Source organism: Doryrhamphus excisus, chromosome 13 (assembly GCF_030265055.1).
Source record: "Doryrhamphus excisus isolate RoL2022-K1 chromosome 13, RoL_Dexc_1.0, whole genome shotgun sequence".
Taxonomy (NCBI): domain Eukaryota; kingdom Metazoa; phylum Chordata; class Actinopteri; order Syngnathiformes; family Syngnathidae; genus Doryrhamphus; species Doryrhamphus excisus.
The window spans coordinates 10,806,891-10,833,061 of record NC_080478.1 but is presented as its reverse complement, the minus strand read 5'-3'; the positions used below and the strand labels follow the sequence as shown (position 1 = coordinate 10,833,061).

General features: G+C 40.9%; 1 protein-coding gene across 3 annotated transcripts in view; it reads left to right on the top strand.

The window, feature by feature from the left end:
* asap2a (ArfGAP with SH3 domain, ankyrin repeat and PH domain 2a) overlaps positions 1 to 25,760 on the top strand; it is a 46,395-nt gene extending 20,635 nt beyond the window's left edge. The window contains exons 3-30 of one of the 3 annotated variants that reach the window (XR_009132370.1): positions 2,247 to 2,392; positions 3,034 to 3,108; positions 8,866 to 8,915; positions 9,128 to 9,154; positions 11,092 to 11,221; positions 11,838 to 11,923; positions 12,006 to 12,081; positions 12,154 to 12,240; positions 14,081 to 14,184; positions 14,299 to 14,368; positions 14,509 to 14,596; positions 14,875 to 14,923; positions 15,192 to 15,358; positions 15,760 to 15,893; positions 16,470 to 16,564; positions 16,646 to 16,835; positions 17,231 to 17,316; positions 17,552 to 17,667; positions 18,830 to 18,897; positions 18,977 to 19,084; positions 19,639 to 19,864; positions 20,141 to 20,293; positions 20,377 to 20,461; positions 21,191 to 21,249; positions 21,412 to 21,491; positions 21,568 to 21,687; positions 22,327 to 22,385; positions 23,455 to 25,760. Coding sequence is in view for 2 of the 3 variants with exons in the window: in XM_058090397.1 (XP_057946380.1) it covers positions 2,247 to 2,392; positions 3,034 to 3,108; positions 8,866 to 8,915; positions 9,128 to 9,154; positions 11,092 to 11,221; positions 11,838 to 11,923; positions 12,006 to 12,081; positions 12,154 to 12,240; positions 14,081 to 14,184; positions 14,299 to 14,368; positions 14,509 to 14,596; positions 14,875 to 14,923; positions 15,192 to 15,358; positions 15,760 to 15,893; positions 16,470 to 16,564; positions 16,646 to 16,835; positions 17,231 to 17,316; positions 17,552 to 17,667; positions 18,830 to 18,897; positions 18,977 to 19,084; positions 19,639 to 19,864; positions 20,141 to 20,293; positions 20,377 to 20,461; positions 21,191 to 21,249; positions 21,412 to 21,491; positions 21,568 to 21,687; positions 23,455 to 23,529 (2,750 nt within the window). In the remaining variant the exon portion in view is untranslated. The remainder of the gene's footprint in view (positions 1 to 2,246; positions 2,393 to 3,033; positions 3,109 to 8,865; positions 8,916 to 9,127; positions 9,155 to 11,091; positions 11,222 to 11,837; positions 11,924 to 12,005; positions 12,082 to 12,153; positions 12,241 to 14,080; positions 14,185 to 14,298; positions 14,369 to 14,508; positions 14,597 to 14,874; positions 14,924 to 15,191; positions 15,359 to 15,759; positions 15,894 to 16,469; positions 16,565 to 16,645; positions 16,836 to 17,230; positions 17,317 to 17,551; positions 17,668 to 18,829; positions 18,898 to 18,976; positions 19,085 to 19,638; positions 19,865 to 20,140; positions 20,294 to 20,376; positions 20,462 to 21,190; positions 21,250 to 21,411; positions 21,492 to 21,567; positions 21,688 to 22,326; positions 22,386 to 23,454) is intronic. The other 2 variants (XM_058090397.1, XM_058090398.1) reach the window with 2 other exon arrangements.
* Positions 25,761 to 26,171: the final 411 nt, after the last annotated feature.

Genomic DNA, 26,171 nt, shown 5'->3' with positions numbered 1-26,171 from the left:
CATGTTACGATGCAGAGAAAAATGATGGGGAAACCTGCATGTACTTCAGGAAAATATAGAACAGTAATATGAAAATTGAAGTCTGCAGGATTTATTTTATCAATTCACAATACATTTACTGTGGGTGCTTAAAATTATTGAAATTGCATAAATTTTATTGTTATTTCCCATTTGAATTCTGGACTAAGGTCTGCCTCTTCACAGTGCAGTTGTAATTGGAGCTACATAGTATTACCTACAATTCATTCCTTCATTCATTCATTTTCTACCGCTTTTTCCTCACAAGAGTCGCGGGGGTGCTGGAGCCTATCCCAGCTGTCTTTGGGCGAGAGGCGGGGTACACCCTGGACTGGTCGCCAGCCAATCACAGGGCACATATAGTAGACAAACATTCATTCACACTCACATTCATACCTATGGACAATTTGGAGTCGCCAGTTAACCTAGCATGTTTTGGAATGTGGGAGGAAACCGGAGTACCCGGAGAAAACCCACACATGCACGGGGAGAACATGCAAACTCCACACAGAGATGGCTGATGGTGGAATTGAACCCTGGTCTCCTAGCTGTGAGGTCTGCGCTCTACCCACTCGACCGCCGTGCAGCCCTACAATTACCTATAACAAATAGATGTCTGACTGAATGTTCACTTGGAAAAATGTACATAAAACATAAGACACATTTTACATTTTGCAGGGGAATAAGCTTTTCAAGTAACTGCAGATTTTGCAGAAGAATAGAATGATTACACTGCTTAAGTCGAAGCGCCATATGTCACACGTTTGTCTTGCCATGTTGAAAATGAGCTGCAGGAATAGTGTCACACGAACCTCCTAAGTTCCAGCGTCACTCTATTGCAGTGACAGTTACACGTCTTTGCTAGCCCAGGGCAGAGTTTTGGCGTTTGCTGGTGTTGAATTGTCAAGATGAGCTTCTGTGTGCTACTTAGAAACCCAAAAGCAGGCTGACACCCTGTTGGCTGCGGGTCTGTGACTAGTTTACTGGTTATTGTGAATTATGTATTTAAAATTGTGTATATTTGCAGTCAATTGGCAATTTTAAAGTACAGTATTTTGATAATCAGTTGAATTTACAATGGTTGTTTAATCATTTTGAGTTCTCATACACGTTGGATATCTTCAGAATGTCATTGCTGCATCAATGCTGCATAAAGATTCATAACTCAAACCAAAACAGTTTTTTTTTCAGACATTATTATTGTTCCTGTTATCTTTGAAACCTCAAATATAATACATTATGTACCTTTAAGTGCCAAACTAGGGGTTAGAGCTTTTGTGCTCCTAAACAATGTGCAGGAACGGGACAAATTTGTACAAATTACTCAATTGAATCAATGCACTGTACTAAATATCCAATTTAAAAAGAAAACGGTCCTTTTACAATGCGCATATGATAAACTATCTTGTGAAAGCCTTGACTTGGCCCTGTTTCTTTAATTGGATTTGTCTGGTGTGTTGCACTTAGTGAGTCAGAGGCTTTCAGCTAATAAGACCATGCATATCTGTGAAGGAGCCGCAGACATGATGTTATCCAGCTCCATCTATAAAGCTGACACATGGCTGAACACAGTGTCTGACTGTGCTTCATCGACTGTGTGTGTGTGTGTGCGTGTTAGAGGGAGAGTCACGACGTGGCCCCAGGTGTGTTTTAGTGCTCACCTTCACATTTTTACGCGCCCCTCCACTCTGTCTCTTTCCTTGAAGTAACTAACCTCCCAGTGGCCAACACACGTCATATTTCTCAGCGAAGGTCGTCATAGCAACAGCCCCCCCTGAGCTCCTTCCCTAGCACCACTACTGCCCTGATTATACTGGCTGTTAGTCACTACTGTACCTTTTTACCTTTTACTGTGGATGTTCAAACAAACACGTAACTACTGCTACAAAACTATAGAGCTGCAACAATTCATTGATGAGCTGATTATACTAATTTGTTATTCAGTATACACAACCTGAATCTGTTTGAATGAATCTCGGCCATCTGTGTGGTATCCATGGTTCCGATTTGGGCAAATTTGGTGTGTGGGGTGAGTTGGGCAGAATACCAGCTCTGGTTTGTGGTCCGTTGTAACCCAAATGGCTTGTGACTGACACGTTCGACTAACTTCAAAGTGACGTTTATGGGATTCGACCTAAACTAGTACCTTGGTGATTGACCAGTAGCTTGTGATGGACATAATGAGCACTCCATTTTACACTGTATACATGTGTGTTTATGTTTACTAGCTCATGTGGAGAATGAGGAGCAGTACACACAGGCACTGGAGAAGTTTGGAGAAAACTGCGTGTACAGAGACGATCCGGATTTGGGTTCGGCTTTCCTCAAGTTCTCCGTCTTCACCAAAGAGCTCACTGCACTCTTCAAAAACCTGGTGAGTGTGCGCTTGGAAGAGGAGGTGTAAAAAAAAAAAAACAATCTCGAGGGTGAGGATTTCCATCTTGTCTCTAATTGTCTCAATCCCCTGGAGTTCACCGACACACACATTGTCTAAGCAGGAAGCTCCAGTTTTCCACTAAGGCGGCCAATGAGCCGCTGTGACATCTAATTTCAGTTTGATGTAATCAAGTCTGATCCTCCTCCACTAAAAGCACCTTTTGTATCCAGTCCAAAGCTATTATAGACAAACTCGACCCCACCATGCACATTGTTTCAACTTCCACTGAGATTTTGTATCCATGATACCTTATATTAAGGAAATCTGAGATGGCGTCTAACCAGGATGTGGAGCTTTGTGAAAGCTTTTCCTAACTGTGCAACCTGAAGCTGTCTTTGAATGCAACCCCCCTAAATTGCAATAGAGCTTATTTCCTAAACATGCATAATTGTTATTTGGCCTCTGCATCAAATGAGCTTCATTTTGCTAACTCTACTACTCTAACTACTACAGTACACAATCTGAGATCCAAGCCGCAACATTGTGTTGATGTTCATTATTTGCAGTGATGTACCGAAACAACAAAAAAAGAGCATTGAAGATCCGCTACTTTCTTAATCCGACTCTTGGTTTTCCAGTTCCAAAACATGAACAACATCATCACCTTCCCATTGGACAGCCTGCTGAAAGGAGACCTGAAAGGAGTCAAAGGGGTAAGTCAGCAAAAGCGTAAGTCTGTAAGGCCTTGCCTTTGAGACCCAGGAAACACGGTTTGTCGGTAGATGCTAGTCTGCTTCGTGACTACTGCCCTACAAGGTTAGGGTTCGGGTTAGCGACTGTCAAACTGTCTTGCATTAGGGAGCACTTGAGCGCTCTTCATTTTATCTATGAATGAAGGTGGCAACACAGGAGGACCCCATTGTTGTATGCCAACCATTCTACATACAGTTGACCAAGACAAATGTTTCCAGAGCAGAGTTTTTAACTGTAAACAGCTAGAAACCGTCTTCTGTTTTACATTAATGGGGACCTGGAGACCAAAATTGGTTCTCACAATGCAGGGTTTTGAAATTGCACAATGAAAAAAATGAAAGCCAAAAGCAAAACATATGTTACACTACACAGATAAAACAACATTTTGGATAGGACATGGAGGAGACTAGCAGTTCTTTATATTACAGCATTTTTATTTTTGTTTTAAGGGATCATTGTATTCTGTATCTGAAACCTTCAAAGTGAAACTGGTCCCGTTTTTTGACTTGAATCATGTAAACATACCCTCGACCAGACAAACACTTGTTACTTTCTCCATGGCCCACTGACCTTTTACTCTCGAGACATGTGATTGGCTGCAGACGCAATTGAGGAATGATGAGATTAGGCCAGCTCTAATGAGGCTGGTTGCTATGGATATGTCCTTATGACCCTCAGCCACAAGGTTTGTCGAGAACTGTTTGTCTGGTCTCTTCTTCTTTTGTGTCACAACTTGAGTGTTTTCTCCAAGCGTCTGCTTCCTGTCCTTGTTTTCTTGAATCTCCACTCCTGCCGTCCCCTTTTGTTCACCCTGGCCACTTGCAGCACATTAGCCCCCGGGATGGTTGACATTATATCGACACCATGAGGCTAATGAGCTGGTGAACTTTTTATACCTCACAACACATAGAAATATCACCAGTGTTCTAATGCAAGCAAACCCCACAGAGCGCTCTTAAGCTACATCATTGTCCTCCCCGTCATGTTGCAAGACCTGTTCTATACAGCAGTCTCCTCCCTCTTCTCACCTCCATTTTCTCCTTTTTTTGCACCGCTTTGCTTTTTCCTTCTTTCCCATGGGACTGACCTGTCAGCAGATGGGGAAGCACGATCCTGTCCAGGCGTGCTTGACAAGCCCTTGAGGCTTCGGGGAGAAAAAAACATTGAAGTAACGACTCAACATGAATGTCAGGGGTGAACTGGAGAGATATCTTTGAAACAGAAGAATAGTCAAGCACTTGGGTGCAATAAATGTCATTCACCGTTCTATTCAAGGTAGCACAGTCTTGTGCGAGGAAGTGCTGTAAAACTCAATTCTGCTAGACACTAGGATGTTGGAAATAATCATTTCCATAATAATAATAATCATCAGTAGCTATAGTGCTAGCACGCTTGCTACTATTTACATCAATTCTTGTCTTCTTTTATGGCAAGCTACGCAAAAATCCTTTTGACCGATTGCTTTTCATGTGATACCCGGTGCGTGTCTGCACAATTGATTAATCTGATAATTTATGGCTGATTCTCATCATGAAAGGAGGCTGCTTCTGATGCACACCTCGTTCACAACTATAGTTAGTGGCTATCTTAGCACCCTTTCATCCTGTTACTCCACTTCATCCACTGTCTTTTTTTTTTACACCTGCAACCATCTAGACTTTGTTTGGGTTTCTCTTATTTCAGCTCCACCAACATGACCTTGGTGGGCTCCTAGAAGAGCTTGTGGTGTCCCTCCTAAAACAGACATAATGCACTCCTAGTCAAACGGAAAATAGAAAGTGCTGAGTCTAAAAGTTCTTTTTGGTGGATTTTTTTTTTCAAGTGGACCCCAGCATGATGTCATGCCTGCTGCGACCCTCTCAGTTCCCAACAGCCAGCTGGCGGTTGGATGGTTGCTGTAGAATCCACTGTGTTTGCACAAGTAAGGGATGAGAGGGGCTCTCTAGGCGTTAAAGCTTTTGGATGGAGCCACAGGAGTCCATGCTGAGCCTCACCCCATTGTGGTTCAGTGGCTCGTGAACACCCAAACCACCCACTCCTGCTTACTGTTTTAGATTTTAGATAGGAGCAGATCCCCCTTTACACAATCTGCATACAGTATATTGTATCTCTTAAAATCTCACATTTCAGCAATACTGACAGTATTACAGCACTATAGAAACTATAGAAACTTGGATATAAAGTAGTCCATGTACAGCTTGTATAGCAGTATATACTGTATTTACTATCCACTGAAAATGACTCAACAGCTGTCAACACAAGAAAGTACCGAGAACATTCTGTGGTCACTGGGAAGCCTTGGTTCATTAAGAGAATATTCCAACATGTACTACAGTGTTATGAAATACAGCATGGGAAACTGGGACACACAGAAGTTTTGGAATATAATCACGAGCCAGATGGCAACTGGAGTTAGCACAACAATCTAAGGTCCATTAGAACCAAGAAACACTGAAGAAAAATATAATTACCTCTACAAATAGCTATGTTTTGGCCTACCTCTATCATCACCACCCTGAACTCAGACATACAACGTGCCCGGTCATTAGCGTAATGCAAATGTGCAATATTTCCATCACTGCCTCTGTTACTACCGCAAACATATTTATTTATTTAACAACCCAATACAATACACTCATATGTGATCTTTACTCATCTGTATACACCAGTCATTATTTGCACTAAGACCCATTTATCATTGCACTAAAATTAATATATCTGCAATATGTCTGCTCCTGCATATGCTCCTGTGCAATATTGTGTGTACATTTTTTTTTGTACATTCTTGTATATATATTGTTAAACTGTCTTATTTACTCTACTTTTTGTATACTTTTTTAACTTGACTACTGCACTGAAAGGAGAAGCTATCCAATCTCATTGTACATCTTGTATAATGACAATGAAGGCCATTCCATTCCAAAAGTGACTCACTTCCATTTTCATTTCATTCATTCATTTTCTACTGCTTATTCTCACGAGGGTCGCGGGGGGGTGCTGGAGCCCATCCCAGCTGTCTTCGGGCGAGAGGCGGGTAAAACACCCCCGCCTGGTCGCCAGCCAATCACACGGCATTCAATTTTCATTGTACAATTTTAAAAACCTGAACTATGAAACCCATTTTCAGGCTCCAAATCCCCATTGACTTAAACAACACAACACTTTTTATATCTGTTTTCAGTTAAAAACTGTGCTTTGGGAACAGCTAATCAGTCTTATAAACTGTAACAGATGAAGAGGCTGACATACAGTACTGTGGTTGGCATTGGTAGAGATATACACTCGATTGGATTTTCTTCTATTTTGAGTCCTTGGGACCTGTATGCAGACCCATTCTCACCTTACTACAACAACCTGTCCCTAAGTACTGCTGACCTTGCTGCACATTCAGCATGGAAGTGGGAAAGTGCCTCAAGAATGTGCAAGAGGAGTTGGTGGTAGGTTTGTGAATGGAGGCCCCTGATCAGGGGCAGGGTATGAGGTTTTACCTTCTATCCTTACTCTCACCCAGAATGTCAACAAGGGTGCTAAAAGTTGCTGCTGTGTTGTTGACCTATTCTGCTCTGCCCTTCCCTGCCTGGCTGACCATGCCCCCTTGTCTGGTATTTTTAGCTATTGTTATGATTTGTCCTGGTCTCTCTGGCTCTTTCCTTCCATCTACCATCTTTTAGTCTTTGAACCGCAGCAACAGTTTGTGTTAGCGTCTTCCTGTGTATGGTTTTTGCTTTTCAGGCAGTTTCTCTGCGTTTTTGATCATCTTCTTTTGACTCTGATGGTTTAACCCTTGAAAGGTTGGGGTGGGCGACTGAGTGCTCTTGGCCTCAGTTCAGTGGACCCCATCCTATCCTGGGGGGTTGACAAGTTGAGCTTGTCACTCAGCAGCAGCTTAAACGGAAGTCAACAGTGGGATCTGCAGAGCTCAAACAATGGCACTACCGTCTCACTCTTTCAAATTCAGTTTTCAATGGATAAAATGCTTCTTCTGGAATCATGATGTTGCAACACCTTTGCTGTTGAATTAGAAATACAAACGTCATATGTACTGCCATCTGTTTCCTGTGAGACACTCACTGTTTACCTCCTTTGGTCCTCGTCCATCTTTAATTAGCGCCACAGCAGCAAGGTATGCTTTTGTTCGAGTGTTTTGCCAGAGTTTTTTTTTGCAGTGTTCACCCTTGACAATGAGAAATCAGTGTTGCTTGTCGTAGGCGTGACCCAAGGGATAAAAAAAAAAAAATCCACAAAAACAATCACATGGAGCCGCCTGGCATACCGCTGCCCTGCTGGGGAAGCTATGGACTGCATCTGTGAGGAGGCTGATTCTTTTGATTCCCATAGTGAAGAAATTTTGCTCATTATTTACCAAGGAAGCTCTCAGCGTGTTGCAGTCAGCTCAGTGGATGCTTGCATTCTTGTATTCGTCTTGTTTTGCAGTCATGGTTGCTTCATCTTTGTCTAACTATGGAGTGGACTTAGCTGCAACCAGCAGTTAATCACTGTTAATCACTTTAAGTTAGTTTGTTGTAGGCCTGTCACGATAACACAGTTTGCAGGATGATAATTGTACTTCAGATTATTTCCGATAATCAATATTATTGTCAACATTATTTCGAGATAGTTTTTTATGAATATAATGACAATATATGGCATAATAATGTGAGTACATTAATTAATTGATGTATTGATTATTATGACCAACCTAGTACTTTGTCTTAACAAGAACAACAGAGGCAGTTGAGGTCCATCCACGCCGTGTCACAGCTCAATACAACACTAGCATGACAATAGGAGTTCAGAACATTCCGAAAGAATAATTAATACATAATAACATAATCATTTCTCCATTTCACACTTCTATTCATTTAACAAGTGACCTACAACAGCTGGGTGCGTGGTCTACAAAAGCAAATAATAGCTGGAGTCTAGAAAACATTTCCCAGTCGTGGCTGTAGGCAACCAGCTGGTGTACTTTTTATGAACTTAAAAAGTTGGCAGTATCTGCATTTGAAGAGGCTCTGTATACCTCAACATCCATTCATCCATCCATCCATCCATTCATCAAGGGTGTGCTGTGTGGTGCATTCATTCATTCATTCATTTTCTACCGCTTTTTCCTCACAAGGGTTGCGGGGGGTGCTGGAGCCTATCCCAGCTGTCTTCGGGCGAGAGGCGGGGTACACCCTGGACTGGTCGCCAGCCAATCACAGGGCACATATAGACAAACAACCATTCACACTCACATTCATACCTATGGACAATTTGGAGTCGCCAATTAACCTAGCATGTTTTTGGAATGTGGGAGGAAACCGGAGTACCCGGAGAAAACCCACACATGCACGGGGAGAACATGCAAACTCCACACAGAGATGGCCGAGGGTGGAATTGAACCCTGGTCTCGCTTTGAACAATGTATTTTAAATTGGGAGGTGTAGCAGCTGTGGAAAAAGCATTATAGGTTCCCTTGAAAAAAATTAATGACCTCTGATATTATTTTTTGACACCCTGGACTGGTCGCCAGCCAATCACAGGGCACATATAGACAAACAACCATTCACACTCACATTCATACCTATGGACAATTTGAAGTCACCAATTAGCCTAGCATGTTTTTGGAATGTGGGAGGAAACCGGAGTCTGTGTTTTTGCAAATATACATTATAATAAATGTCTATGTGGTTCACGACAACTATGTTTTCCTTTTTTTTTTTTAAACACAGGATCTGAAAAAACCTTTTGACAAAGCCTGGAAGGACTACGAAACAAAAGTGTAAGATCTCCAATTTAAAATGTTCACTTTAAAAATGTGTAGTTAGTGTCTTGACTAACCACTCTTCCCTTGTGATTTCCTCACACTCCGCTATAATGTAAATAACCTCTTGCCACCATGTCACCTGCTCCACACTGAGAAGCTTGCATCATTGTGATTGTGCATGAAAAAAACCCTGATATTTATAGGTTTTTGTGTATATATCTTACAAGCTGCAAAGGACATTCTTTACTGAAAGGGTAATACAACCTCTCTCCGGACCCTTTTGATTAGACAACGCAGTCTTGGTGTCGACTTAAGCCTTCAGCCAAGTCCTGCATGGCATCAGTCCACCATCAGTTGGATCCAGTTTTCTACTTGAAGGGCCAATCCACATACTGGCGCCAAGCTGGCTTATTGTCCCACTTTGAATGCCGTTTGTTCAGGAATTTGGTGTTGCACTACATTAAAATACACAATGTATGCAGAAAAATACGCTACTTGTAATTTTTATTGACATAATTGCTAGTAGTGGGAACACTTCCTGAACTGACGGCACTAGAAGTGAGAGGTTCTACTTCAGTTCAATAACCGTCATCTTGACTGTTTGCGAAACAGTATGGCGAACATGTGTCTGTCTCTCTCTGTAAGTGGCCGCCATGATGAAGATATTACACGGTCACAGCTGAAGAAACATGTGCTTGACAAAGGTCAGGACACATTCTGACACGTTCACACCCAGGAAACTGCAAGCAATAAAACTGCAAGGCATAAAAATGACTGTGTATAAAAAAGTCACTTTACCCTTTTTGCTGCATCATCATATAAAATTCTTCTTTGGGTTTAAACCCATACAAGCATTTACATGCAATATTGTCCTTACTTTCTACCAGGGGTCTCAAACTCAATTTACCTGGGGGCCACTGGAGCTAGGGTCTGGGCAAGGCTGGCCCGCATCAGGTTTTCCAAAAAAAAAAAAAAACACATTTATTAAAAACAGAAAAATATACAAACTTTTTCAGTGCTTTGGTTCCGATTTTCTACAATAAAAGCTCTGATAAAACATTCCACATTCCAATATCTTAATTTTTATTTTTCTGCACAAAATAAGATGAAAAATAAATAAACAAAAACAATAAAGAAAATCAATCAATCAGTAATAAATAAATATAATAATAATAATAAAACGGCAAATAATAAAAACTTAAGAAACCACATATAGTTGGCGGGTAGACAAATTATTTTTTTCATATTATAATTAACAAAGCATTATTAGAGCCCTGTAGACATGACAGGCGGGGGCCTCAAACTAGTGTCCTGCGGGCCACATTTGGCCTGCGGGCTGTGTGTTTGAGACCCCTGCTTTCTACCTACGAGTCAGCGAAGTTCATCTTGCTGTTGCAATATCCACTGAATCGACACATTGTTGCCATATTTCTGAGATTTTTACTACATTTTGTCAGTACTACAAAAATATCACCACATGTTGCATGAAATGGTGCCTCCCCTCCATTATGTGCTGTAGTCTAGGAATGGGCATAAGAATTACTTCTTCTTATGTGAATTACAGTACTGTAATTTGGAATTATTATTAGATTGTGAGCCTCAAAAACTCACCATACTTCAAATATTGTATTAAATGAAAGCTTTTTAATTTACTACCCCCGCAAGTAGTTTTCATGGCATGGGCTGTCACGCCTGCGCACTATGAAGGACAACACTACGCTGCATGTGGTGGGAGCTGCAGGCTGCAATAATACGATCGGCTTTTGTGATCGGCATTGAAAGACATTTATTGGCATATGGAATTCATTTTTTTTCCAGGAAATCGGCTGATATTGACTGGTGCCCAATCGATCAAAGCATCCTTTTTTAAAATGTCGAACAAACAATTTCCTGATCAAGTAAACTGAATCAAATGCCCTTTCCTAGCTAGTATATTTATTCCATTGCCTGCAGGGATGTGCATCATACCACTGTTGTCTTTGTGTAAAATCACCGAAATATTTGCACTCTCAAGTTTGTTTACTTTTCTGCTTTAGAACCAAATGTATTTGTGTTCTAATAACATAGTGGGGAACTATCTTTTAGGAAATCTGGCTCCAAAACATAAATCAAGGATGATTTTACACCTGACTATTGTTTATGGTTAAGATGTGTTCACCAGCTAAGTGTTTTTTTTTTTTTTTTACACCAGTACCAAAATAGAGAAGGAAAAGAAGGAGCACGCCAGACAGCACGGGATGATCAGGACGGAGATTAGCGGGGCGGAAATTGCCGAGGAGATGGAGAAGGAAAGGAGATTCTTTCAGCTGCAGATGTGTGAGGTGGGTTTGATCGGGATTGGTTGTCAGATTATATTTTTTTAATTTCTTATTGCTGAACAATTGTGACACACTGTCATACTTCAACTGTCATATTTCATTCCTTATCTGGATTATAATGTTCAGTGAATCGAGGGCTCGTATAGTCTTGATTGATATGCTGACAACTTGTAAAACATCATGCATGACTGCCATCAAACTGCAGAGAAGCAGTTTTCTTCTTTTTCCAATATTTCCCACATTTAGTGTAATTTCATTTATTCTTTGGAGACTTTCCATTGAAAATGAAGAGTGAATTTATTTGGCACTTGTACTGAAATTGCTTCACTTAGCTTAAGTTAAATTTTGAAACCATTTTAGAAACAAAACAGTTCTACTATTCACTGCTTCTAACTGTTTTTGGAATACAGACTAATACCTACCTAGTTTTTTAAGATATGATGTATGGTCCAAGCATGTTTGATTTGACTCTCTTGATCTTGAAAGGCAACATTTTTTACTTTCAAGAGAACAAGATGAAAGAGTTTAAGACATATTTTAGATGAAAAACACGCCTTTGCCTCTGACTGAACCTGTCTCTCGGCGTCTAACCGGGTTCCCATCTCGACAATGTTCGCAGTATCTCCTCAAAGTCAACGAAATCAAAATCAAAAAGGGAGTAGACTTGCTGCAGAACCTCATCAAGTACTTCCACGCACAGTGCAAGTAAGACATACTGCGTTCTAATTTCAGCCTTGTCATGGTAATACAAGCAGTAAGGCATTTTTGTGTAATCAATACAATTCAGTTTCTTTCAGGATGGTCTTAAAGCTGTGGACAATCTGAAGCCTTCCATCGAAAAACTGGCCACAGATCTACACACAGTGAGGATGATTGACTTTTATCTGACACTGCATTCATTTTACATTCAACCTTTTCCCCCGCTCTCTCTGCAGATAAAGCAGGCACAGGATGAGGAGCGGAAGCAGCTGACGCAGTTACGAGATGTTCTTAAGACGGCTCTACAAGTGGAGCAGAAGGAGGTAACAAACACACACGGAAATGTCAGTTGACTTGATAAATAATTGGTTTGATGGAGAAGTGGTCATTTTTCTGTCTGTTTTTTTTATTTAGTATTTCACTGGTAATAGGACTAGAATAATGTGCAGTTCTGATAAAACTGTTTCTACGCAATCAGTTGTATCTTGTCGCACAAATGCTGATTAGTAATTAAACATATTAGCGAGCTTATCCATCATTATATACTGAAAACAGAAGTCCTGTTTTCCTTATTAATTTGTTCCAAAAGGTTCATATAATTTTAATTAAATTAAATTAAATTTTTCTAAATCATCAAAATCCACTTAATCCTTCCCAGACACCCACAAATATTAACAAAAATAGTTTTATAGAGAGGTGGCACGGCGGTCTAGTGGTTAGCGCGCAGACCTCACAGCCATCTCTGTGTGGAGTTTGCATGTTCTCCCCGTACATTCGTGGGTTTTCTCCGGGTTCTCCAGTTTCCTCCCACATTCCAAAAACATGCTAGGTTAATTGGCGACTCCAAATTGTCCATAGGTATGAATGTGAATGTGAATGGTTGTTTGTCTATATGTGCCCTGTGATTGGCTGGCGACCAGTCCAGGGTGTACCCCGCCTCTCGCCCATAGACAGCTGGGATAGGCTCCAGCATCCCCCGCGACCCTTGTGAGGAAAAAGCGGTAGAAAATGAATGAATGAATGAGTTTTATAGAGAATTAAACAATGCAAAATAATGACAAATGAATGGAACCAAGGCTATGTTCACACGGCAAGTCAATTTAGATTTTTTTTTTGCTCATATGTGACCTGTATCTGCTCTTTTTTAGAGCATAACATAATATTTTTTCACTGATGTCGGCAAAGCTCTTCTTGTCATCCGAAAATGTCAGCGAAGCAGCTCTCAATTTCACAAAAAAAAAAAAAAACAGTCCGGGGCAAATTTTAGCATAATTTCTCATCATTTCATTCAGATAAAAAGTATTGTGGTCACGACAACTGCTTCCCTCATTTTTTGCCTCCAAGCTGGCAGGATGAGAGTTCACTCTGTGGATTGATTTCACTATCTTGGCACGTTTGATCCATGGAATAACAGCATGAAGGGGGTGAAGCGCTTTTGTTAGTCAGTCAGTCTCTTTTTCTCGGTGGATGTAGCATACACACAGAGTGCAGCAGGTTGTAACATAGTAGAAGTTAAATGGGTAGATTGCAATATATTGTCATATATTTTTATTGCCTGGTTCCCTTAAGATTACAAATGTATCTCACCTGATGTTTTTCTCCTCTCTTACTGCCTCCACATTTTGTAAAACAAGTCCAGAAGAGTAAGTAAATCCACAAAAAAAACACCTAAGTAGTTTTCTGTTTTAATTTTGCTTTTATTTTAGTCTTGGCATGTTGGTGATTCCAGGATTTGCGTTCCACTGTAGAGTTTTGGTTTTGCTGTTGTTGTAGTTTTTTATGTGCATTTAGATGTTGGCCTGTTGGTGGTGACAGAATATCAATAAAAGCATTTAAGTAGTGTCCTCACTGGCCTTCAGAATGAAAGAAATAAGACCGTAGTCTGTGCCATTACTGTGTATGCACTTGTTATACTGAAGCCTTTATTTCAACATACTCAATCAGCCATTAATGCTGACCCTCAAGTTCTTTAATGCTTTAGTGTATTTGTGTATTTACCTTTTATATTTCACCTTATAATCAGTTTATCTTGCCTGCTTTGGTTGGTTTCATTTTTTTTTGGAGTACAAACGTCATATATGGGCTGCATGGCGGCTTAGTGGTTTGGTTGTGGGCTCCTGAGCGTTAATACTTTTTTTTTTCTCCATCTCTATATTTTCCCAGGATTCCCAGGTGCGTCAGAGCACCACCTACAGCCTCCATCAGCCACAAGGCAACAAAGAGCACGGCACAGAGCGCAGTGGCTACCTTTACAAGAGAAGTGACGGGTGGGTATTAAAACATAAATAAATAACTTTTTTAATTGTTTGACTCATGTCTAATGGGATCCGATATAAGAGTCATGTCAAAAATATGCCTTTAAAATATTATCATTCACACAGGTTGCGTAAAGTGTGGCAGAAGAGAAAGTGTACGGCGAAGAATGGATACCTCACCATCCCGCACGGCACTGTAGGCACAACCAAATTAAACAACAATTGTTACGAAGTGACATGCTTGTATCATGCATTTATTGTCATTCAAATGACCTACAAAAGCAACTTATTTTATTATATTAACAGCAAACCTTTCCCTTTACGTCTTTCCTACAGGCAAACAGGCCTCCAGCCAAACTCAACCTGCTCACCTGTCAGGTGAAGCACAATCCTGAGGAGAAGAAGAGCTTTGACCTCATATCCCGTAAGTCCTCACTGTCAACCCCCCCAGTCAAAGCAAATAGAAGCAGGATGGAGTTGTTTACTCTCTCACTGTCGGAACTAAACATTATTTCAATTTGCCTTTGGCGTAACTGAAGTTATCATTGTGAATTTAGCATTTTTCTCCAGCTGCCGTGCCTTTTCCTTTGAACATTAAGTGAATTATATTGCTATTTACAATCGTGATTTCTGTATATGTACCCATATTGCCACAGTAACCTAATGAAGAATTATCTGTTGTATTTCTTCCTAATATTTTAGATGACAGAACGTATCATTTTCAGGCTGAGGACGACCAGGACTGCCAAATGTAAGACGATGCTCCATCTTTTCCATCTTTTTCAAAAATCTGATTCTTTTCAAGGTTCCCTCCTGAGTGGGAGCTTTTCCTTTCCTTCTTCATATTTTTTCCTGACTGTATAATATCTTGAAGTAATGTTTGTCATAATATTTGGAAATAAATGGACTTAAGCGCATGCAGTAATTCCGCCGAGACTTTTGACGCTACTTTACTTCTCCCTTTATTCATTCTCTCCTCCTTTCTCCTCATCCTCACATCCTATTGCGTCTCCCCGCAGTTGGATCTCTGTGCTCCAGAACAGCAAAGAGGAGGCGCTGAACCAGGCCTTCAAAGGTGACCAGCATGTCGGTGAGAACAACATCGTGCAAGAGCTTACCAAGGCCATCCTAGCTGAGGTGAAGAGGATGACGGGAAACGATGTGTGCTGCGATTGCGGCGCGCCCAGTAAGTATTTCAGATCATAGTCTCCAATCACTCGACATCCATGTTTTTGGACTAAAAATGGAGGAAATCAGAGTTGCCAAGTGACAGCAGGGTTAACCACTCTTCCAAAAATTGGTTGTGCTTTATTGAAAGCGTCTGTTGAGTTTAACTACCTTGAAGTCTCACGTGTCCTTCAGCCGAGGTGTAAATCCATTATATGAAAGAGCATATTCCAAGCAGGCACTGTTCATCTCGGTCACTTTCCTCCTTGAGAGCGTAAAAAAAGCCTTCAGGCAGCTGTTAAAACCTCCACAAGGACACATCGCAGTTGGTGCAACTTATCGCAAAGGACATGTCAGAAAGCGTGTGCTGGATTTGGACTTGCAGTACTTGCAATTTTCTTTTCCATTTTTCCCACCCAGATCCGACATGGTTGTCCACCAACTTGGGCATCCTCACTTGTATCGAATGCTCAGGGATCCACAGAGAGCTGGGAGTTCACTACTCCAGGATCCAGTCGCTCACTCTGGATGTGCTCAGCACCTCAGAGCTCTTGGTAGGACGCTTCTCCATTCAGTCATTCCAATTGCTGCTGCTCTCTATCGCTTAGAACATTCATTCATTCATTTTCTACCGCTTTTCCTCACGAGGGTCGCGGGGGGTGCTGGAGCCTATCCCAGCTGTCTTTGGGCGAGAGGCGGGGTACACCCTGGACTGGTTGCCAGCCAATCACAGGGCACATATAGACAAACAACCATTTACACTCACATTCATACCTATGGACAATTTGGAGTCGCCAATTAACCTAGCATGTTTTTGGAATGTGGGAGGAAACCGGAGTACCCGGAGAAAACCCACACATGCACGGAGAGAACATGCAAACTCCACACAGAGATGGCCGAGGGTGGAATTGAACCCTGGTCTCGCTTAGAACAATGTATTTTAAATTGGGAGGTGTAGCAGCTGTGGAGTTATTGCCACATTTTTGGATTATAACTAATAAATTTGGTGATGAGATGCCATCATTATATTGGTTCAGTCGCTTGCGTTTTCTTTATTTTTCATTATAAAACTATTGTTTATGATGTCTACTAATTTGAGTGTTAGATTGTAACCGCTGTATGCTCCACAGCTGGCCAAGAATGTGGGGAATGCCGGCTTCAATGAAATCATGGAGGCCGGTTTAAGTGCTGAAAACACGGTGAAACCCAACCCCTCCAGTGACATGTAAGCACACTCGTTGCCGCCATCGTTACGTGCGAATGACACAGTTGATGAACGGACACTCTGCACTGCACCTACCACCAGGCAGGCGAGGAAGGACTTCATCGTCGCTAAGTACACAGAGAAGCGCTACGCCAGGAAGAAATATCCCGACTCTGCGTCGCGGCTGCATACGCTCTGTGAAGCAGTCAAGGCTCGGGACATTGTCTCCCTTATTCAGGTCTATGCTGAGGGAGTGGACCTCATGGAACCCATACCGCTTGCCAATGGACATGTCAGTACATATAATGCAATTACAGCCACAACATTAGGTACACTTGCTTGCTCCATGTGATCCAATACAAGAGCAGATTTATGATATGATATGATTGTCCATTTAAGTTGTTGTATTTACTGTTTAACTGCATCATACTGAGAGTTGTTTCTCATACAAACTACAACAATATTGAACTAATAAATCAAATCCTAATTATAAAGGGGATTCTACAATTTTACACAATATTTTGCTCCTCATGTACACTAATATGTTAATCATCATTTATTATATTTTTAGAATACAGCTTTTGTACCTAATGTTGTGGCCTAGAGTTATGACATTTCCATCAAGTACTACTGTTGATTTATCCGAATAGTCTGTTGGTTTTTATGCTGATTTTTTTCCCCCCACAGGAGCAAGGAGAGACAGCCCTTCATCTAGCTGTCAGGCTGGTGGACAGAACGTCTCTCCACATTGTTGACTTCCTCACTCAGAACAGGTGAACACACACCACTCATCCAAAATACCACTTTAAACTTTATTCACTTGGATAGCATATGTTATGGTCATTAATCTATGTGACATTTAAAAGGCGCTGCCTAGCTAATGTTTACATTAGCTGGAGTGCAGCTATGCTAAGAAAGCACCCATTATAAAGATTGATTATAGATGAGCTGAGTAGTATTTTTACCCATTAAAGCATTTATTGTTATGCTTACCGTGTCTGTGTGCAGTTTAAATTTGGATAAGCAGACGACCAAGGGCAGCACTGCGCTGCACTACTGCTGTCTGACCGACAACAGTGAGTGCCTGAAGCTGCTGCTGAGGGGGAAGGCCTCCATAGACATTGGTGAGAAACCACAGATGTTTCCTCTCCTCACTTTTTTGTTCCCTTTTTATTGTCTAGATATGACCTTTCTTCTTTAATGGGTTTACAGGCATTTTATTCGATACACTGTAATAATAATGCTCCCATTTCAGATATTGTGGCTGCAGTGGCAGCTGCATGACATCATCATGGGGGCTTTATTTTATTTTATTTTTTTGCTAATGTAGTATCCCTGTCAAAACACACAGTATGATGCCGTGCAGTTTTTGACACATCTATTGTATTTGGTCATTTCACAATATGCTGATGCCCCTAACTTCAATCAACTGTTCATCCCAAAAATATTTAAATAATGACGTTTACAATACATTTTTATGGAGCAAACAGCAAATTCGTCAAATTCACATACATTTAAAAAATTGTTTAGGTCATACATAAAATTAAATATTAAATTAAAATTGCTTAGCATTTTTTAATTGATTGAATTTGAAATTTAATTCAAAATGTTAAGTCCAGAAAATGCAATAAAATAAAGGTAACAAATAATGAATAATGTACTTTTAATTAATTAATTAATTCATATAATTTATTACAAGATTTTGAAGAACTATTCTTGAAGAAACCCAATTTCAAATTGGAACTAAATTTAATTATTATTATTTTTTTATTAATAATTATAAAATAATTTATTGCAAGATGTAGAATTTTTAAACATTATATTTATAAAATTATTTGTAAAGTTTAATGATAGTACATATTTTCATGAATCGGTCATTAAAATTTCCACCATGTATACATTGTATAGTATATTAAAACAGCCTTTACTCAATACACTCGCCAACCAACATGTGTTGCATTAGAAATAATAATAATAATAAAATGCCCTCTTGGGCGACAATCAATCTCTCTCTCTCTCTCTCTCACACACACACACACACACCTGTTATGCTTATTTCCCAAGAGTTCGGCACCATGGCGACTCTTTCTCACACAACTAATCTTTCTGCTTAGGCTTGTCATCTATAAAACAAAGAGATAATATCGACAGAGAGGTGGATGACAGGAAGGCTCTCAGTGTGGGAAACAACCTTATTACATGACTCTTGTGTCAAAGGGAGGAAGGAAAGTGGGTCGAGTGTTTGCTCCATTATTGACGACGTGTTTCTGTGGTCTCCCCTTTCAGCTAACGAGGCCGGGGAGACACCTCTGGACATCGCACGCAGACTCAAACACCTTCAGTGTGAGGAGCTGGTGAGCTCACTGCATTAACTTTACACAAACTTTCACTTCCCTGGAAGTGTTTAGGCTTATTTACATTTGTGTGTTTTAGTTGAATCAGGCACTGGCGGGGAAATTCAATGCGCACGTCCACGTGGAGTATGAATGGTGCCTGCAGCATGAAGACTTGGATGAAAGTGATGAGGATCTGGAAGAAAAGGTGACAAACTGAATATGAAATATTTTATTACTGCAAATTCTGCACTTAAGTGCACCTATAAGCCAAAATTCAGGTGAAAATAAAATACATATAAAGGCTACAATTAACACAGGTTTACAGAGAAAGACGCTATAAACCTTGTAATCCTACCTATACTTGATGTTCCGAGCGTCACCCATTAGCTCCATTGATGTGACATGACACGCTGTCGCTGCCGTGGTCCAGGCAGCTTTAGTAATTCTACACTCGATCAAACTTACTTAAGATTTGTCCGATCAAAACATAATCTCTACATATGTGTAAGACTTATAAATGTGATGTCAGCGTCCACTTCTGGAATTTACTACTTCTTGACTGCACTCTAAGCATCATGGGAATTATAGTTCTATTTAATCCCTTGGGCTTAAAGCGTGTTGAAAAAGTAGCGGTGTATAATCTGGAATTTATCTATTGAAAAGTATATGGTTTCCTTTGCGGCCATAGGCTGTAGGTCCGTTCTTCTGAAGTTCCCCTGTGCAGCATTAAATGATTGACTGTCATCTTCTTGTGTCCAGCCCAGTCCTCACCGCCGAGACGAGCGTCCGGTCAGCTGTTACACGCCCAACACCAACTCCCACACGCAGCCTCGTGACAATGCCGGCCTCGGCAAGGACAAGCAGCGGTCCTACCTGCCAAATCTAGTCAACAACGAGACCTACGGCACCATCGTCAACAACAACCCGCCTCAGTCCGGTCTTCCTGCCACCACCTCTGCACCACCGCTGCCCCCGAGGAACCTGGGTAATGCTTGATGCTAAAAATAAAAGACATGTCTGCAACTTGCTAGTGTAATTTATTCGAGGAGGAAGTTGAGTGATTGCGTATGTGCTGCTAAAGAGCTCATAGCTGCACTGAACGACCGCACCGTGATACCGCCATAGTCGGCCCCCTTTAATAACGTTAGTGGTCATCTGGAGGGCCGCCAAAGATCATTGCTCTCCCTTTCCATTCCACTGACATACAATCAGCATTCATAGCAGACCGTCGCTTTATTCTCTTTTTTTTCCTCCTTCACAGTCCAGCTAACCGGCCTTGGTGGGATGGCTCAACCGTCATCTTCCAACAACTGGAAACCCGGTTCTTTAGACCTGGTTGGACGTCAGAGATCGTCTTCAGACCCGCCCAACATGCACCCTCCTGCCCCTCCCTTCCGACTCACCTCTGCAGGAGGTGACACACATCCTCCATTTCCACTTTATTTAGCAACATTTCAGACTTCTACCAATAAATATAACATCAAACATCTCCTGCAGGGAAGGTTGACGGAATGGGCTTACACAGCAAGTCGGGTCAAGGACCTGCTGGATCCAGAACCAATCAGTCCAAGTCCCCTGCAAGGTGAGGAAATATAATCAAAGCACAAGCTTATTGTCTTATGTACATTCACTGGCCACAATGTTAGGTACACCTGCTAAATCTAATGATGGAGTCAACAGAAATATTACAAATAACCCTCAGCATGATTAATAACAGTAGTTACTGTAGCTTTGGTAGTTCGGAAATCAAAAATTTCATTCATTCATTTTCTACCGCTTATCCTCACGAGGGTCACAGGGGTGCTGGAGCCTATCCCAGCTGTCTTTGGGTGAGAGGCGGGGTACACCCTGGACTGGTGGCCAGCCAATCACAGGGCACATATAGACAAACAACCATTCACACTCACATTCATACCTATGGACAATTTGGAGTCGCCAATTAACCTAGCATGTTTTTGGAATGTGGGAGGAAACCGGAGTACCCGGAGAAAACCCACGCATGCACGGGGAGAACATGCAAACTCCACACAGAGATGGCCGAGGGTTGAATTGAACCCTTGACCCTTGAACCACTCGACCGCCGTGCCGCCCTCAAATTAATTAATGGTTAATTAATTAGGTTTTGTGTGATGTCCTAGTTACAGTATCTGAGGTAGTTTGTTAATTAGGTACTGTTGTTACTTAGCAGATTAGCAGGTATTAGCGGGTATACCAAACGAAGTGTATGTTGAGGTAAAAAAGGAACTAGCTGATGTCATGTCTTTTCACTTCCCGCTCTGCATTCTAGCACATGTTTTTCCATGTTTTCCAGCAATGATAAAGGCTTCACCCGAGGACCACTAAATCGGACAGAATCTATCGAGCGGCCAAGTGAGTCAACTGATAAAAGGACAAGGCCTCGTGTTTGCAGGAAGACGTGCAAACTGTGCAGGCAGATTAAAAAGTTTCCCAATCTGTACATTCCTGTTTTTCTGATGGGGAAGCGTGCAAACTTTGTTGTCTTTGTGATGTCGTTTCCTTTTCCTGGTCCAGCTAAGGCCGTGCCAGGTTGCCCCCGGAACTCCATAGGTCAGTCTCTACCTCCAGCCCCCCAGTTGAGGAAGGCCTACCCGGTGAGTTAAGCCTTCATTGTCATATAAGAGTTCTTAAAGTTTTTTTTTTCATGTTATGAAATTTCGATATTTTTAGAAACACAGGCCAAAGCGAGTGAAAGCCATCTACAACTGTGTGGCAGACAACCCCGACGAACTGACCTTCTCTGAGGGCGAGGTCATTGTGGTGGACGGGGAGGAGGACCAGGAGTGGTGGGTCAGTATCCGACATGTCTCTGTTTTGAGGCACATTGTAGCGTCTCTACAGTCACACAGAATCTGACAGAACTTTATTCTAACCTGAACACATCAACAGACGCCTCTTCGTCCATTTTTGGAAACTCCCTCATACGTCCCCACACTCACGCAAGGTCCATTCACAGGAATGCCTAACATTTGTGGTCTAAATAATCATAATTCCATAATTGACAAAATTGGCGTTGCTAACATGAGGATGAGTTCAAGGGCACCACGTAACTCTTAATAAGGAAGTACAATGCTTATTACAGTATTTTCATTCATTATTGCAGCCTAGTTAAGCCTCAGATTAGCCTCAGACAACCCACCTTGTGTCAGTGCACACCGGTATCCATGGTAACGCTAGCAAAAAGCCATGATCTCACACCATATCACACACACACAATAAAAAGTTCCCTTCTTCTTCCTCACCCCTCTTTTTACCCCCCTGCCTGCTTCCTCTGAGAAGCCCCTTGTGTGGGGCAGTCTCTGAATTTAGTCCTCTACGTCCCCCCCCCTTAAAGTCCCGCTGTCACCGCTGACCTCCCAAATTTCCTGTATGAGTCGTTTGTTTTCGTGTGCTTCTGCAGAAACATCTCCTAGTTGTTTTTATTTCCAGGTATAGGAGATGTTAAAAATGACTAAATGGAGCTTTTCACTGTTGCCTTCACTGTCAAGGTAACACAGAGTATTGTTGACTGTATTCTAGTCAGATAGATTTAGTGTTGTGTTGTCATACATCTCACTTAGTAAATGAACATAGATATATTGTGTATTCACCAAAAACCTCTTGTAGCCGCTTCTTCTAGTGTGTGTGTGTGTGTGTGTGTGTTAGCATTTAGTTTGTCTATACTTGTATAGTGTAAGGAAGCAGGATTATGCTTGTATTGATTTTAAGATTTTATTGTTAGTTTTTAAGGCGTTGAATGGGCTGGCCCCCAAATACATCTCGGACCTCATCCAAATGTACTCTCCAGCACGGTCACTGAGGTCCGAGGGCCAGCTCCAACTTGTGGTGCGTAAGACGAGACTTAAGACCAGGGGGGACCGAGCCTTTTCTGTGGTTGGCCCCAAACTATGGAACTCTCTCCTCTCAAAAGGCCCCCAACATCCAAAGCTTTAAGTCTCGTCTTAAAAGCCACTTTTATTCTCTGGCTTTTAACTCGGAGTGAGTCGTATGGTCCTGTGTTTTTTAGTTCTTCGTTTTTATTCTAATTGGTTTTATTTTTTATACTTTATTGCTTTATTTCTTGTTAATTAATATATATAATATAATAATATATTAATTAATTAATATTTTAATATCTATTTTACTATTTTACTTCTTAAATGATCTTTTAGTTTTGGATTATTACTTTTTAATTTTACTAGTCTGTGCAGCACTTTGGAAACTCTGTTTATAAAATGTGCTATATAAATAAAGTGGATTAGATTGGATTAATTGCTGAAGTTGTTTGCAGAGCATCACTGCCATCTAGTGGCCTTTTATGGGTATGTCTGGAATTCAACATTTGTATAAAAAGTGTTTTTTGGTGCTTATAGTGGATATTTAGATACAGGGGTCCTACCAGTTCGAGTCCAAGACTGATCGGTACACTAAGTGGAGTTTTTAGTGAAGGTCGGATCTAAATTAAGTCACACACATAACACATGAAAAACATATAGATACAGTAATACTTGAAAATGTACCGTTGGCCTTAGGTAGAGGTCTGGTCTCGACTGATGCGCCCATCTTCCTGTCTTCCAGCTGGGCCACATTGAAGGAGATCCAATGAGACGAGGAGCTTTCCCAGTCACTTTTGTACACTTCATTGTGGATTGACAGCCCCAGGAGCTTGCCCTTCAGCACCGTCATCGCAGCCTGGTTGTCATGGCAACAATCTGAGCATCCCCCTCTGGTGTGGGATACGCTCAGCGTGTTTCTAAATGCTTGCTGTTTATTTGTTTTCAAACGCCTGATTGTAGCCGTTGATCTCTCACTAGAAATGCACTTTCCTCGCTGCTCTGTCACACATGATGAAGGTTGTACAGTCCTCAATTCCTCCTCCTCCTCCTCATCTTCTTCACTTATTATTTTGAACTGTGAATGAGCATAAGCGGCGCAACATGAGGCTTGTAGATGATGTTAGCAGCGGAGCAAATTGTGTTTTGGTGTGTTTGTCACATGCAGCAACATACCTGTTCTTCTTCTCTTCTTATTTCATGTCAAATGATGAGGCTTTATAGTGTGTGTGTGTGTGTGTGTGTGTGCGCTATAGATGGCTTCACATGTCACATGCCTTGTTATAAGGGAGTAGGAGTTGTCTATCACAGATTTGTACAAATATACTGCTAAATGCAGACTTAAAGTGCATTTTTATTAAGCGGAAATGTCTCTTTTAGCTGAAAATGACACAAAACACTGTTAGAAGTTGGATTTATTTCACAAGTTTAAATGTTTTCGTCATTTTGAAGACGTTCTAAGGAAAGCAGTTGATTGGGATTCCAAACATTTTCTTCACGTTACAAATTACACATTTTTGTTCCTGACTGGGACTCAAACTTGCTTCACAAAACCATCCATCCATCCGCTTATCCTCACTAGGGTTGCGGGTATGCTGGACTCTATCCCAGCTGTCTTTGGGTGAGAGGCAGTGTACACCCTGGACTGGTGGCCAGCCAATCACAGGGCACATATAGACAAACAACCATTCACACTCACATTCATACCTATGGACAATTTGGAGTCGCCAATTAACCTAGCATGTTTTTGGAATGTGGGAGGAAATCGGAGTACCAGGAGAAAACCAACACACACACGGAGAGAACATGCAAACTCCACACAGAGATGCCTGAGCGGGGGAATTAAACCCTGCTCTCCTAGCTGTGAGGCCTCTGTGGCTTCACCAAACCATCACATTGAAATATACTACACATAATTCATTAGAAATAATACAAACGCAAAAGAAATGACCCCCAATTTGGGGTCACACCACTGAATTTTTTTTTTGTTACTAGGATATTTTATAATGGTGCTAAACGTGAAACATCTTCCATTTTCTCCTGTCAAACTCAAGGATAAATATAGTTAAAAGTTATTTTATTTTGTTTCTTTCAGCTACAAAAAAAATCAACAACTTAAAATGAATTTAAAGAATTGTTTCATTGTCTTGAGAAAAGTGTTAGTTGCATTTAAAAAAATAAGCATTCACTGTAAAGTAGTTGGATGTCGCAGAGCATTTGAATGCAAAGTGAATGTTAATATCTTAATATTTACGCATTTAACCTGACACCATGAGAGCCTTTGTGACAATTGCACCTAAACCTACATGGTGTTTGTTGTGAACTCACTGGAAACAGGAAGATTGACTCTTTATATGTGTACATAGATTTATATGTGTGTGTGTTGATATTTAAATGTACACAAGCGGGCGGTCTTAATGCACTGTGGCGTCGTGGAGAACTTCTGGCTGGACTATATGTATGTACAGTATGTGTAAAATAACATCACTTGTCATTATTTGTCTTTGGGTCTCTTAAAATGGGAAATGAAACTGGAATAAATTATAAATCTTTGGTTTCTGGGAGCAGTAATGACGTACGTTGATGTGTCATTGTATAAATCAATACACTTAAAACGTACCCAATGAAGCTCATTGTTTTGAAAGTGCTGCCCTCTACTGGCAATAAACAGCTACACAACCTTGAAAAAAAAACAATTTAAATTGTTACAAGGTCAGGTTAAAAACTGTGACAAGGTAGAAAATCCATGATTTTTATTTCTAAATCATTAATTCATTTGTGAAATCATAAATATTTGAAGTGGATTTATAATCCCCTCAACTGTATGGAATTGTTTATTTTCTACCCAGTACAGCATACATGTTATACGTAACTCCACCACGAGGTGGTGTTGTGAGTCAATTAATAAAAAGTGTATTAAAACGTTTAGTCAATCTAATGGATTGATTTCACACGCCAGCTTTGTATTAATCCTTGTAATAAATATACGAAGATATAATAATTAATGATAAAAGTCTCCCACAAACAAAAAAACAACCATATTACTACAACTCTATTCATATTCATAATAATGCCAATAATAGTTTAACACAAATGTATTTTGGTAACACAACCAATCATCTCAATTACTAGTCATTCTATTATTTATTGTCCACTAACACCATCTTTTTACGTCACAATTCGACAAGTACCCGAGGAATGTGGGCGGGTCTTTTTTCAGTCCATTTGGGACTGTAATCTGATTTGTCCTGAGACCTGTAAGTCAAGCGCCTCTTCCCTCTTTCCTCAAATACGATTGGCTGATGTGATTTCACTTTCTCCAAACCACTGGAAGCTCTACGCCTCTGGAAGCTCAGCGTTTTACCGCCAAAGATGCACTTCTGTCAAGATAGTTCACCACCCAGTTAATGTTTATTGTTATGTATTATCTAATAATGGTGTGGGGGAAAATAAAAATGCGGT